General features: G+C 37.7%; 1 protein-coding gene across 1 annotated transcript; it reads left to right on the forward strand.

The window, feature by feature from the left end:
* Window positions 1–1654: 1654 nt before the first annotated feature.
* Window positions 1655–15190, forward strand: AKAIN1 (A-kinase anchor inhibitor 1). The gene is made up of 2 exons (XM_088524122.1): window positions 1655–1673; window positions 14618–15190. Exons 1-2 carry the CDS (start codon window positions 1658–1660, stop codon window positions 14806–14808), a joined length of 207 nt encoding a protein of 68 aa, XP_088380248.1. The 5' UTR covers window positions 1655–1657; the 3' UTR covers window positions 14809–15190.
* Window positions 15191–16064: the final 874 nt, after the last annotated feature.

Below are 16064 nucleotides of genomic sequence, written 5' to 3' on the forward strand. Positions count from 1 at the left end.
CATTTTCTGTATTTTATGCAGGACACTTGCCTTCTACGAAATTGTTCTGATTCGGTCCACAGATACTCTCAGTAGTCCTCACCCTTGAAGTGGCTCAGTGATAGAGGAAAAAGGGGTTAGGATTAAAGTTTTTTTATAGTACCATTCTGAAAGAGGAAACCCAGTTCTTCAACAGTCAAAGGCATAACATTTAAATTAGTCAACTTAGCTGACATCTGAGAAAAGTTGCATCTTTGAATTATATAAGGCAAAGTAGAGTTAAAAATGACGTTAAGAAAGCTGAAAATGATAAAGGGAAGATCTTGTGATAAGAGGAATGTCTAGAAATCAGGTACTAGAAATGGTATATGAAGAGGAAATGCATCACGAAGGAGAAATGATATTCCATAGTGTTCTGAAAATAGAGAAGAAGAAAACTATCATTGTGAGATTACAGTTTCTCTTTGAAGATGATACCATGACTTTTTGCTCAATTATATGAACAGTTATTTGAACAGGTCAATAACTTTTTTGTATTGATATTTTAAGAATAAGAGATTATTTACAGAATAAAATATGCCAGGTTTATTTGGAGAGTTATGTTAAATACTTGACTGTGGGCTTCTGTACTGTGACTGCCATATGTGTGTGGTTGTGACCACCACATATGTTGCATATTACAAAAATGTGCATGCAAACTTGCACAGTAGTTTTTTAATCTATTTTTTCTAATCTGCATAATCTGCACTGCTTAAACATTTTTTGAAAGATCTCTTGCAAGTGTAGACTTATTTGGGGCAGGTGGTTTCCCTAAACTCTGTCCCATGTGACTGTTGAGCTTCTTCCTTCTGCTCTAGAACAGCTAGACCCACTGGAAGTCTGAGCATGGTTTTTATTCATAAAAGCAAATTAAATATGAAATTTAAAAGTTGTGGATTTTTTGTTGACTGCTCGCTTCCCTCTTCCTAATTACATTATTTACTCTTTTATTTACTTACCTGATTTGGTCCTGATGCTTTTTATTTCTCTTTGAAACATGCATATTCCCTCTTAATTCAAAGTGCTGCTTTTTGCCTTGATCTGTGTTAACAGGCCTGCAACATCAAAAAATTCCTCAGCAATGAGCTGCTGGAAACTAAAATCCCCCAGCAAAGTCCAGCAGAGCCGCAGCCTGTCAGCAGGGGAGCTAGCTTGTGCTTAAAGCCGCGCACCCCGAAATGTCAGGCAGCGGGGCTGTTGCCGAGAGCTAATTGGGAGCAATTAGCAGGTCTCCCCGCTGGGCAGAGCCGCTCGTAGATGTCCCTTCCCCGCGCGCAGAGAGGTGTTTGCGGAGCGGGCGGCTGCGGGGCCGCCGCGCACGCCCCGCCGGAGCGGTGCATTGTGGAGGCGGCGGCCGCCGCCCGCAGCGCTCCGCGGTGCTGAGCGACCTGCGCGGAGCCCTGCGCGGAGCCGAGCGACCTGCGCGGAGCCCTCCGCGGTGCTGAGCGACCTGCGCGGAGCCGAGCGACCTGCGCGGAGCTCTCCGCGGTGCTGAACCGCCGCCGCCCGCAGCTCTCCGCGGTGCTGAGCGACCTGCGCGGAGCTCTCCGCGGTGCTGAACCGCTCTCCGCGGTGCTGAAGCGCCGCCGCCCGCAGCTCTCCGCGGTGCTGGAGCGGCTGCGCGCTGCGCGGCGGCGTCATGGTGTTCGCGCCAGGTAAGGGGGCGCCGGGTGGCGGCCCGCCGCCCTGTCCCGAAGGTCACCCCGGGGGAGGTCACCTCCCTGTCCCCGCGGAGGAGGCTGCCCTGGGCACTGGGGGAGGCGGGAGGCAGCTGGCGGACCCGGGCTGCTGCCTGGTGGGGACAGGCGGCTTCAAAGGGAGGGCTGAGCGAAGGATGCACTCTGCGGAGGAGCAGGAAGCTGTGAGGGTTTGTCCTGTAGTTCCTAGTTCCTGTCCGGGGACGGAACCTCCGTGCAAGCGTGCGGGCAGCTGAGCAGGACAGGCTGTGCAGGAGTGTCGGGGAGGGGGCCGTGACCTGTCAATGAAGGGGAAGTGGAGATGCCCCCAGGACCAGTGCTGCAGAGGTTGCCAATGAGGCAGACTCTGGAATGGATGGATATATGTTGCTAACTTCCAGCTTTTCTCCATTCTAAAGTGTGTGAATGGAAGAGAAAAGAAAGTTTGTTCAGGCCAGCCCTGCAGTCTCTACTGGAACAACATTAAAGACTCCATCAGGAGCCCATGACAAACGCATCTCATCCAGTAAGGGTGTAGCATCTCCGCTGTGAGGTATAGATAATCTCTATAGAGGGAAGAACAAAAACTGCAGAGAAACTGTATTGATCTTGCTACGTTCTGCTCAGAAATGGTCCGTCTTGTTGTTCAGAAAAGAATGAGGTGCTCAGTATCACTAGGATATGATTATCCTACGTAACATCTCCTGTAGCGAAATGTTTTGCTTTTGATTCTTATGTGCATGTAAAGATGTATAGTCACTAAAAATCGTGGGTCAATTGAAATAGGGGGAAAAAACCCAAAACACTCCAGCTTGACAATGAATAACCGTGAAAATATTTATTTTTAAACTTAACAGAAGTTTTGCCTGCTTTTGAAATTTCATATCTGGTTTGTGAAAGGTCAAGAAGCCAATATATTTAGAAGGCTTTATACACACATGAAAAAACCAGTGTTGGAGCTGACTTCATTAACAACTGAAAGTCCAAACATTTTAAGAAATTAATATAACCTCTTTCAGCAATCAAAATGCTCATTCTCAAGATACTCAGTTGTTGGCTAATTAGATACTTTCCTAAACACTTTGTCTTGAAAATCAAGGTATCACCAGCCACTGTTTTATTTCCTTTTTTTTTTTTTTTTTTTTTGGTAATACACCCTTTTGTATTAATGGATCCCTTCTGAACTCCTTTTATCTTGCAGTCCAGCTGTCTGTTGCCATTAACATTTTTGTATTGAAATGCACCATGGGACTGGAATACTGTAGAAAGAAATTACCACTAAAATAATGAAAACACACCCTCTTTCTCTGAACAGGCTGCTGATAGAAAAAAAATCATTAGGAACGACATAAAATTTCTTTTCACACTTCTAATCCATAAAGAAAAAAAAAATCTCGTATAATCATTCTTCTTTAGTCTGCTTTTACATAACGAAACACCAAATCTTGTCATAATATGCATAGAATAGCAAAATAGAAACTTGTAGAAGAGATAATAAAGCAATCAGACGAGCTTGACAATCCATTGCATTCATCAGAGCAAGCCTGAGTAGATTGCATTTTTTTAATCGTTCTTCACAATGAATCTTAGCATGATCTCTTTTTCTAATTCAAAAACAAAACAAACAAACAAACACAAAGGTTTTTGTAAATCTTTGTAGTACCTATGGATATATCATACAGGAATCCTATGAAACTGAGTTTCATTCTTTGACTCCACTTTCTTATTTTATCTCATTGTGGTGAATGACCTGATTTTCTGTTTCATTTATTTGTTTTCCGTGGGAGAGAGAGGTATATTTCTAAGTCTGTAAATGCTTATACAGTATATGCCTTCATCTCAGAGTGACACAAATGCTTCCAGAAGAAAATAATATCTATGCTGAAGACAAAGATATGTTTTGTGCATAAGATAGTAATTGAGACGTCACTACAATAATAAAGGCCTAATGGTTTGTTCATGAATTATTAAGTAGAAGTAGTCTACTATGTTTAAATACACTTCTTAAAAGGTGAAACCAGTTCACTATCACCTGAATAAAGATTTTCTAATTAAGATTCAATTATTTCCCCTAAATCTTATACTTGGCTGCTACTGGGGAAAAAAAAAAAAAAGTCTGGATGTCACTAGGTCAGATGACTCAAACTGTTACACAAAGACCAAAGACCTGTTCAAAAACAAACAGTTCATTATGGACAGTATGTTTCTCTTTGCAGGTATTCAAAAAACTGTTTGTGTGATGTTCACAACCACTTTTAATCAACTCTGATTCTCAATTTAAAGGACTGTACCAGCTGTCCAGAGGGGAAAATCAAGTGAGAAAATGACATTTTTTCCTTATTTGGTTTAATCTGACTAGTATTTCATTGCAATTTGATGTACGGATGGCCTTACGGTGAGCAGGTTATAGGAAATATAACATTACCTATCAGATATCTGGGAATTCAGGCTGTTTAGAGGATTATCACGTGACATAGCTATTTAGAACACTCTCTTTACAATAAGCATATGATGCAGGTAATAGAAATGTGAACAGCGTACTACACTGCAAAATTTAGCTTGTTTACTATTCCTGAATTGAACTATTTTAGTAGTAGACAGGACAAAGACAAGAAAGCATCACTTCTCATTGTATAGGAGGAGGAGGTATGGATGTGACTGCAGTAGTGAAGCATGAAATTTCTATGTTTCGGACTAGGCCATAAAGTCAAGTGCTGAAATGACAGATTTTTTTTTAATGATTTTTTAGAGATAATGGATTCAAAGTTTTAAAAAATTATCTCTGCCAAATTAGCTTATAAAAGATTGATTATTATAAATAATTCCCTGGCTTAAATATCTGTCCTTGTAAGATAATGAATGAAGAGTTAGAATATTTTGCTGTTCTGAAACATCAGCATAAAATATGAAAAGCTGACTTGAGAATGCAGCAAGCTGTATACTCCTACCTCTCATTCTTTCATAAAGGATTGACCACTTCCACTATCAGACCATCTACCTGATCAACAGTGATTTTACTTTTAAGTATGCACATAAGATTTAATAATAATTTCAAATGTTCCAAATCAATATCATACTACTTTTCTTTTAAATTGCTTTCAGTCATTTAAACTAAAAATGATCTTACACATTTTCTATTTTTATTTTCAGCCCCAAAACTTTTTCATATGGCAAGATAAAATAATAATAATATTAAATAAGTTATTTCAGTTATTGTACTATGAATGGTAAAAACAATAAGAGACCAAAGTCTGTCAAAAGATTACCAATTTATCGTGTCTCATTCATTGTAGGTCATTAATATTTTTCCCAGTCAGTACTGAACCAGAGTGTTTGGTTAAAAAATTATGTTTGGCTAAATAAAATCTTGTCAAAAGGAATTGGTTTTGATCTGAAGATCGCAAGAAAGGTTGCATCATTTATACGGGCAGCTTTGAATTGTGTGATTTCATCTTTTAGATGATTCTTGTTGTTTTTCCAGATAATTTAAGAATTCATACCTGACGTTCTCCCTGACTAGGGACTCACATGCTCTTGTCATAACTCTGCAATCCCAAAAGAAGGAAGAAGAGATAGAACATAATTTTGTATCAAGATAAAAAAATACCTTATGTTAATATACTTTTGGAAATACTTTATCTTAAATACTTTGTATTAAAAAAAATGTGAACTTAAAACTTAAAGACAATTAAATGTCACAAATGTCAGAATATTCACTGATCAGCACCTTTTTCCTACAGCAGCAACTATACTAGCTTTTCACCAGCACAGCTGTTCTTAAAAGTTTTAAGCTAAGGACAGTGTAGCAGGCTTGCATAATGACAGTGAAGATCAGATGCACATCCTGTACTAAACGTTTTAGGAATCTCATTAGACTGCAATTGAGGACGTAGCAGCTGCACATTGAAACAGATGTGCTTGCTAGTCTGAATAGCCCTGATCTTCTCTAATGGAAAGCCTGGGAAAACTGTGGTGTGTTGTGAGAAGGGACAACATGAAAAATCTTCATGGTCATTTTCTTTTTTGATAATAGAATTACAGGTAGTTAGTGTGGAGAATTGTGTCTGCAACATACGGATCAAGACACTGAGGGAAGCACATGACAATAAAAGGAAAAACTGCTACCAATAACTTTGCTTCTCTGAAGTAAATCTCTTGTGGGATATCTCTAGTGTCTGTGCCTGGAGTGGCACAAAGGGATTGTCAGTTATGATGAGTCTTTGACCCATGAGAATAACCATAACAAGGCAGAACATAATCCTTGCCCCTGTTAGCTGTTGCACAATTTTCTATTAATGTGGCAGATTCTGAATAAATATAGCTTAGAGTCTTTTGAAGGTTAAAAATCAAATGAAAGAAAAGCTAACATGAGATTTAAGAGCGGGTATGTGTAGGATTTTTACTCATTAGCTTTGTGTTGACAAAGTTCATGTCATGGATGTATTTCACAGGCAAGTATTGGGCAAGACTATTTTGCAGAGTCAACATAGTCTGATAAAAAGGTTTTCTTGGCCAGAGTTTGTGATGGTTGGTAGTGAAGTCATATTGAGTGTGCAGGCTCCTTCCCCCCAAATCCCTGAACATTTTTACCTCTAAGAGCTCTTAGCCATACTTGGAAAATTCTCACTCTTGGAAGAGAGAAATCATATAGGAGGCAATTTCTTGTTACAATTCATTGAGAAAAAGTCTTTCTTGTGCTGACCTGTCTCTAATGATGTATTGATCTTTTCCTTGCTGTGGAAATCCGCCAGTAAATCTCATTAGTGAAGTGAATAAATGTTAGTTCATAGGTATTCAGAACTGCGATGAAATTAGGAAGATTAAAAAATAATCAACAATACTACAGGCAATATTTCTTTGCCTGAAGCGTGAATCAACACATGTACATAGTGTCAAAGACTGGTTTAGCATTTACTTCTGATTATTTTGACCAGAAAAGAAGGTGCAGACTATGACAAGTGGGGATGGCACTTTTCACTTCCACTTCATAGGACCGAATCCAATTCAGGTTAGCTGAGAGAGGAACTCTCAGTTTTTCTGGTGCTGTGTAGCGAACTGTATTGAATGAGTTGTTCATAGTTTGGAGACACTGGGCAGGGTTATCAAATCATGCCGTTGTTACTAACATTCTTGCTGGCACTTTGTATGCTCACCAGGTACTGAGCAGAAAGTCAAGCAATGAATGTGCAAAGGGAATGAGTTACACAGACCTCTAAAGTTTATTCCTCTGAGTCATTATTCTTCTAGATGAGTTGCTCTGTTGCACCTATTATAGGCATAAATAATATTTCTGATTTCAACCTTGTAAGTTTTAACATGATAATCAGAATTAAATTCACTTACTGGAAAATACAGTGAAAGGTAGATTTATTCATGCACCTTCCATCTTGTCTATTAAGGATTTTGTTAAGGCACAATCCATTGTATTAAGTTTGCAAATATTAAGTTAAGCAAAAGCTGTATTCAACCAAAACATTAATAATTTCCATAAAGGCTCTGTGAAATAAACTGAGTATTGGTTACACATTTTGTGGTATGTTCTTTATCTAATAATTGCAAGCTCAAGAATAAGATCTATTATGTTTCAGGGGATTGGAATTGAAGCAGAATCTTCACTGATGTTAGCAGAAATGAAAAGCTGACCTGAATAACAGTAAAATGCTTCAGGTTCCTTTAGAAAGCCTTGCAGTGAAGTCAAGGCAGGTAAGCTCTGTGTTGTCATCTGACCCTGCAATTCCCTGTAGTAATGTTATCAGAAGTTGCTGTCTTCCTTCTTTAAGGGAGTCTGAAATTTTCTGCCCTAAGAAGTAAGCTGAGCTATATTCTACTCAGGTATTTCTCTAATAGCAAGGCAATGCACTCTCCCATGAAATACTCATTGTATGTGTATTTGATATAATGATACTGTATTTTTTCTTTGATAAGTGAATGCACTTACCATTTGTCACTGTGGAGTAGTGTATCTGTTATTACTTCTGTAAAATACTCACAGATTACCATTACATTTTGTCCTGAAGAAAGTTTTCATAATAGAGTAGAGAATATTTCTCAGAAAAGTAGGAGACTGCAATACAGGGAAGGAAAGCAGGGTGTCCTGGCATCCTATTTCTGGCAACACTTATTACAGTTGTGAATAAACCTCTGCTTCTCACTCATTGAAGGTGCACTTTAAACTTACATAATCTTTGATTCACTTTCTGTTGTAATTTTGCATGTGTGTGCATGTGTATAGATATCTCTCTACATATACACACATAAATATATATGTTTATCTGAACCTTAATTTCTAATAGCCTTCATGTATAGCTTTCAAGCTCTGCTCACATTCTGAAATAAGCAGGCCATTTTTTCTAGGCTGTTTTGTGTATGTACAAGTTTAGATTTGTCTTATTGTTTTCTGCTCTGCTTCAGCTGTAATTTAATACACATTTTTTGACATTAGACTTTGTGTAATCTGATATAAACTGAAATATATCCAAACATGGCAGAATTTTATAATTGATTTGCTGGCCTTGTACAAATAACATAATCTCCTCCCTACCCTCTACTTCTGTAAAGATCAGGTTCCACCATTGCAAATTTTAATTAAGCTGTACATAGCTCAAGACCAACAAACATTGCCGAAGTACGAAAACTTAAAACAACCAGCAAAATACACCATTAGAAGTGGATCATGGCTCTAAAGAAAAAAAGTTATGATAACAAATCCCTTCTAACACATAATAAAGATATGTACTTCAGTGGGAATTTGTAAATATCATTTAACTCTCTCTCCCTAAACGTTTCCTGCTCTGGCACAAATCTCTGAGCACCAAAGCTCCTAAGCTGTAGAAATTCCCTGGGAATGATCACCGGGATGGAGTATGAGCCAGCTGTATCTACACCTTTGCGCCTCTCCCTCCTTGAGAGAAGTACAGAGATTTGACTCCACAGCTAATTCTTTCATATCTCTTTCTTCCTCTGCCAGAATTTGATGCAGAGAGATTTCTTACTTCAGTATTTGAAGTGCATCCGCTAAAAGAAATAGGCTTTTCATTAGCTTTGGAGCAGCTGGTCTCAGATGCCCTCTATGAAGTATCATATTTTTAATTCACTGAATGCTAGAAGTAAAAAATTCTCATCAGTTTAAGTTAGCCTACAGTATTAAATACAGAAATTTTCCTCCTGGGGCCAAAATTTGAATACTGAATTTGTGCCACAGGCATATTTTTGACTAGCAATCCCATTTGGGGATTTTTTCCCCAAATTTCTTAAAAACAATAGTTTGGCTGTGGAAAATATCCAGTAACTGTAGTTATTTTGAACTATATCTAGTCTTCAAATATGAAAAAATATAGTCCTTGAAGGATGAAATTATTGCTATATGCAATTAATCTGTCTAGTCTGTAATGGCAATGTTCTTAAATATTTATTCCTGGTAAACCACATAGCCTGTACATTTGGACTGTGAATATTCATTCAGAAAATGTATAAATTGAAGAGCATGGTTTTAATTAATATTACTAAAAATATGGTAAGAAAAGCCTTAAAACTAGATAAAGTATCTGTAGATTGCACTGGTAACCTAGTTCTACTGAAAGCTTCATTGGAAGCTTTCTTTTGGCTCGTGTATTTCAAGTAGCATAACAGAGCTCACAGGAGACTTTTGATACAGCAAACAAACAGATGAGACTCCTATGTATTCTTTTCTCTTAACAAAAACTTCAGCAGACTTATGAAAGCTCAGGTGAGATATACTAATGTCTAGATGCAAGTGCACTAAAAATATTATGAGTTATTACTTTGCAGATAATATTATGTCCTTCTGAATAGCTTAGTCTACACTTCTATCTCTTCTACTTTCCTCTCCTTTACTCTGGACTGGATTTGTGTTTGGAGCCACCGAGTGGTTTCTGCTTCTTTCTTATCCTTCATTTTCAAGAGTAAAGTAGTCTTGGCTGGGTCTGTTCCTGCTACAGATGAGTTACTTTTCCATGCTGTTGCATGGCAGGTGTTAAGGAGCCAGGTTAGAACACAAAATAAAACCAAACTGAACCATGACTTCTCTAGTGAAAGAGATTGCTAAATCTATACAGTACATGTTAGGAAGTTGGAAAAATGTGATGAACCTATATGAAAGTACTTTTAGCATTTCTGATATCTTCATGATTCCTCTTCCTTCCTACAGGAATCAGGGCAACTGAGTATTGCCCTCTGTCTTTTGGCAGAAATTAGTCAGAACCTCACAAGGTTCCATTTTAGGGCATAAACAACAGTAATGGACCTAACTATCTTTAATACTTAAAACAATACTAACTTTAATAACTGAAATACATTATGTTTAATTTACAGCTTCACTCTAGAACCTTTTTACAAGATCTCTGAAGACAGTTAGTTAGACAAACTGGATCTCTAATTCCATAAATATCTTTAATGACACTCGTGCTTCAAGTTCATATATGTTCGAAAGTCCAGAGCCCCAGCTGACTGCCTTGTTCATTCATTCTGAATATAATTAACATAATTCATCAACATTTCCTGATTATGAATACTGTGCAGCCTTTTATTTTATACCCTTCCTACAAAATAGGCTGAAACCAGTGCTGAAACGCTAGTTGCATCCTATAAAGCAACTTAAATAAAGAGATTTTTAAAGTATTTTGATTCACATGTTTCAAAATACCCCTTAGAAGAGATTCATCTGGATTTCTCTGCTGGGTCTGGGAAGATGAAGAGATTTATCATTACCTAATGCAAATACGATGATAAAGAGCTGAACTTCTTTACTTAGAATAGAATTTTGATAATGATGCAAAGAATGTTACTGTTAATTACCACAATATATATTTATGTCATTGCAATCTTGCCAGACTCTTTAATTTTTTTGAAAGAACTGTGCTAATAATCACAATTTAGTCAATATCCTGTAACTTCTTCTATAAATACAGCACCTGTACATCTACACTAGATCTTGTGAGGAAGGCTTCTCCTCAGTCTAGCTTACCTATGCTTCCATTCCAATCTAAAACTTCATTCATACTGTCAGTTGGGTTATATGATTTTTAGTAGTAAGAGTATTGAAATAGATTTACCAATCAACAATATTTTGATTAATTTATATGCAAACTTCATTAAACATGGAAAACAATAAGACTAATATTGCAATGCTGCAGAAAATAGCACTGAGGTTAACCAATAACCATTCCAATCTAATGCAATATATTCATAAAATAAGTAGTAAATCTTCTCATTACCTGCATATCTGGTATAAAAATGAATAAAGAACATTTGCTTCATGACTGTTTCATCTTCTGAAATTTTACATAAATGAAAATTATAGCCAGTGAAGGGGAATGAATTCTTCTGTAATTGCAAGTTCTAAATTGCTCAAAGGTAGACTCAGAGGAGTATGATTTTTGATATTAGTTTTAAATGTGGTTGAGCTCAAAGCTGTTTACAAAAATAATTCTTACTGCAAGAGAACAGCTTTAGTGGTATGCATTTGCCAGAATTAAACTATATCTGTTATTCCTGTGAAGCAGAACATAAACTTTTAACCCTGATATACAGCCCTTGGGATTCTTGGAACTTGCCATATAAGTTAAGCTGTTCTGTTCAAATGCAATGTTTGTGTTGTGCCTCGAGACAAAACAACCCGCAGAAATATTTAATGAGCTACATAAATGTCACATGCTTTGATGGAAACAGTGTGGAATTAAAAGTGAAGGCAATGTTTTTTTCTCCTGGGAAAAACAGTAAGCACATACAGGTGAGGAAGCAGAAAGGATAACTTCAGAACAGAAAAAAAGTTGCTGAGATAATGAAGTCAGATGTTCATTCCTATTCATACATGTGCATGCATGACTAATGCCTTTCAAAGAGTCCAAGATTAAACCATTTCTAATCCACATTCTTCAAGGGTCCGAAGTTCTTTTCTGTGACATCTTACTCACCGTTTTGCCCCTGCTTTCTTTCTATGTGAGAAATGCTGCCATTTCCAGCTGAATATATTGATTCTGCACCTCCTGGAAGCTGTTGTATTTCCTTACAGTTCATTTCAGGCATCAGTAGATCTGTGATGGACTTGCATCTTTGCAAGAGTCAGATCATGCCTTGGGCAATTTAGCTTCACGATCATACTCCTGACAATTCTGTGCAAAGGCACGACAGAGAAAGTCATGAACTGAATGACTCAAACTGAAATTCTGCAGTACCACCAGCTGCTGAGTATTATTTAATAGGAGTGGTTAAAGTCATGCTAAATTTAACCTGTAGCAAACTGAAAAGGAAAGGTCACAGGGGGTATCAATGGAAAATATGTGAGATTGTTTTGATTGCGGGGCTGGTCTCGATATGACTCGTGAAGTGTGTAAATGAGACTGAAGTTTTTCTTCAGGGCTTAGGTTCACTGTAGCCTCCAGCTTCCACAGTGTCAGATATACCTGGCAGAGGAGCATTATTTTCACTATTTTTTTTCACTATTGCATTCTAACTTAGATGATTGGTATAAGCTGCTAATTGATCCTGTCACTTCAGGCCAATCTCTTTGACTTTCTCCATATTCCAAGCCAATTAGTTATTTTTTTCCTGAGTAGTCATCACCTTTGGTTCTCCCACGTCAAAATGTGATAAATGTGTTATATGGATGTAAAATTGTTAAGAGTTAATCTGGACTTGTTTTTTTTCTGTGCATACCTAAGCCATTAGAATTGCATTTCTAGGGCAGAAATACTCTAGAGCTTCTGGGTAAGTCTCCCCCTAACAATTATCAGCGTTTCGTCTATTTTCTGAGCACATACCAGCACCATCTAATGAGCTAGAGCTGTGCAGATGTAAACAAGGTCTTGTTTAGCTGAGTGATGCTTTCAAGTACATTTTGCTCTATTGCAAGCAACTAAAAGTTCAGTAGAAAACACTGGAAAAGCATTATTGTTTTTATTTGGGTGTTGCTGTGGTTGATTCTCCAAATGTAACCGCATTTAAAGTTCAGACTTTGTAGATAAATTGGGAAAGACAACTGAGTAATTTTAAGCAGTACTGTACTTACTAGCGGCATATTTTAGCAACAAATTCTGATTTCTATGACTAAAAGAAAATGCGATTAGGCAAGTCATTCACATTCTCATATAACCTTATAGACCACTCCCACATATTTTCTTGTACGTACAATTTCATGTTTACTCTTTTTTGTTTTGTTTTGTTTTGTTTTCAAACATTCTTTTGAATATCAGGTGGAGTTGGCTGGTCTTTTTCAACCCAGCAAGAAACCTAATTCATTCTGTAATACAAAATGGGTTCATATTGGAGTAACAGAGAAGTATCTGTACTTTATTGCTAAGTGACATAGAATTTTATCAAAAACAAACATACACTAAGGAGTAGAACAAAGTGAACAGAGGAAGCTGATTGTGCCAAGAATTCAAGTGGTTCCAATTTGTCAGCATTTCCAGCATAAGACATGGTTTTCTATTTTTTTTATGGTTTTACCATCTTAAACTTGATTTTGTCAGCTCAGTACAGTATTTTTTAAGTATTTCTTTTCAATAGAAGTAAACCTTATTTGTATTTTATTTTTAGGCAAAATATCTATAACATAAACAATAGAAATAAGTATATTTTCAAGTTAAGTAAAAGAAATAAAAAATTTTATATATATATATATATATATATGTCAGGAACAATGTAGCCAGTAGGACTAGGGAAGTGATCATCCCACTGTACTCAGCGCTGGTGAGGCTGTACCTCAAATACTGTGCTCAGTTTTGGGCCCCTCATTACAAGTAGGAGATTGAGGTGCTGAAGCATGTCCAAAGGAGGGCAACGAAGCTGGTGAAGGGGCTGGAGCACAGACCTTAGGAGGAGCAGCTGAGGGAGCTGGGGTTATTTAGTCTGGAGAAGAGGAGGCTCAGGGTTGACCTTATTGTTCTCTACAACTACCTGAAAGGAGGTTGTAGTGAGGCGGGTGTCACTCTCTTCTCCAGAGACAAGGACAAGAGAAAATGGCCTCCAGTTGCACCAGGGGATGTTCAGGTTAGATATTAGGAAAACACAGAACAGGCTGCCCAGGGAAGTGGTGGAGTCACCATCCCTGGCAGTGTTCAAGAAACATGTAGATGAGGCGCTTAGGGACATGGTTTAACAGGTATGGTGTTGAGGGGCTTATGGTTGGACTTGATCTCAAAGGTCTCTTCCAACCATAATGATTCTATGATTCTGTGAAAAAAATTGGAGATCACCAATGATTTCTTTTTCTCATAAAGCAAGGTTTTTGCTGGTGGTTGATTTGGCCTCACAAATCTTTGTAGTATCTTCCACAAGATAAGCAGAGTATATTACTTTGTCTTTATCTTATTTTTGCAAAAAATGTCCTTTTTTGCAAGTATTTTTGAAGATACAGTTAAAGATTAATCAACAAATTCCTAACAAAATATTTTACCAAAAAGCCAGATGAAATTTCAAGCTGAAAGCACTGGTGACAAAGGCTTTTCATTTGAGTTAGATGTAAATGGAAAGGTTAAGGAAATGGCTTTCTTTGACTATCACTGTGAAGGAGAACATGTCAGGCCTGCAAAATGAAGTCCATTTCCCCATCCACAAGCATAGCCCGAGTAAAAATGATGCCATGCAGAGTTGGGTGAGCAAAGACTCCTTCCCTCCCATCCTGCAGAATGGAGATGTACTTGTTTCGGGTGTAGAGCCACACCTGAAGCTGGATGTGGCTAGCAGAGTTGTAGGAACTAAGATCTCCCTCCTTATCTGGTCCCATAGTGTGAGCACACTGTAGGTGCTTTCCATCTTACTACACCATCTTCTATATTAGCAAGCTTCCTACTTAGCAAACCATTCCCAAATATCCAGTTTTATTTCTCCTCTTCTAGCTCTCATGCATTTGCAGAGAGGCCACAAACATTTTAATTTTCCTTTCTTTGTGTGTCACTTGGCAGGTGAAAAGCCAGGACCGGAGCAGGACGAAGTGAGGCTGCAGAATGCCAGCAAGCAGATCGTGCAGATGGTCATCCTGCGAGCGGTGCAGCAAGTGTCCCAGGAGAGCCAGCAAAAGGAGAGGCGAACGCACGGCAGCGTGAGTCTCCAGCTAGAAAGAGGAAAGTTAACCAAGAAGCATGAAAAGAAGTAAAGGAGGGGGATTGATGATTTGAATCCTCCATCCCACAATATTTTCAGCCTTCTCCATAGTATCAGCCGTATTGCCAATGCAATGCTACTGCTGTAAAGCAAACCAAAGCATAAGCGACACCTAGATAGAGAGTAAAGTTGCAATAGTCCTCAGTTGAGAAATATTAAGTGCATTACATGATTAACTCTATTTATGCAGTGCCTCTTATCAGAAACAATCATAGCTATAAAAGTAGTTTCCAGCATCACAAGCTCTTATGATATGGACTTATATTCAAAGCTTCTGTGTGCAGCGTCCATTTCAACTCAACCAACCAGACTCTTCTCTGAGTTACTGGGTTCACTGGGATTGCCTTCACTGCAGAAATATTTTGCTGTTGAGTGTGGGAGATTGCTTTCAAACTGCCTTGAAATACGAGTTTATAGTTCATTCTGATCACGGACTGTGTGAAATGGATGTATAAAGGGGATTTGTTAAGTTCCATCAGCCAATCTCTCTCTCTCAATCTCTCTCTCTCCCTTTTTTTTTTTTTTTTTTCATCCTGGAGGACCAAAAAAAATCAACCCAGTAAGACCTCAGTGTGACTACAATCTATAGCCATGGATCTATGATTTATGTCTTCTTTTAAGGAAGTTAAAATAAGTACTGAAGCTCTGGTCTGCTTATTTGATATACTTCTGTATAAATATCACTTGTGCCTCAACCACTCCTTTTAATTTTCTTGCTATTGAAAGAAACTCTTGTTATTGATATACTGTTATGCAGCTCCTCCTTCAGTTTTGCAAGCTGTGGCTTGATTTATAGAAAATGAACATTGGAGTGACTTAAAAGAAAGTTTAAAATGTATTGGTATGTTGAAAAAATGGAAATATATTGTATCCAAATTCTGTTACAGTAGATATTTTCTCAATGCTAGTTTAAAGGATCTCTAGATATTTGCAGTTGTCACATAGATTCACCATAAATAGCATTGCACTAAGCTGATAATACAGGACTTATCCTTTAAATGATCTCTATAGCTAAAAAAGTTCATACTTAGGAAATATAAATTAAATAAATGCAGCTTCAACTTTCTTGCTCTCTTGCTGCGATGACTGCTCTATTACATATCTAAAATGAATAACAGTATATTTCATTCTAGAAATGGCTTGTAGTTCCACTTCAGATGTATTGCTATAATAATATGTATAAGATTATGGAGAGGCAGATGCATAGGATATGCAAAGAAGGAGACAAACTTCTGTAATTGCCTTTCT

Source organism: Tinamus guttatus, unplaced genomic scaffold, assembly GCF_059628265.1.
Source record: "Tinamus guttatus ecotype Peru unplaced genomic scaffold, ASM5962826v1 Tinamus_guttatus_pri_ptg000203l, whole genome shotgun sequence".
Taxonomy (NCBI): Eukaryota; Metazoa; Chordata; class Aves; order Tinamiformes; family Tinamidae; genus Tinamus; species Tinamus guttatus.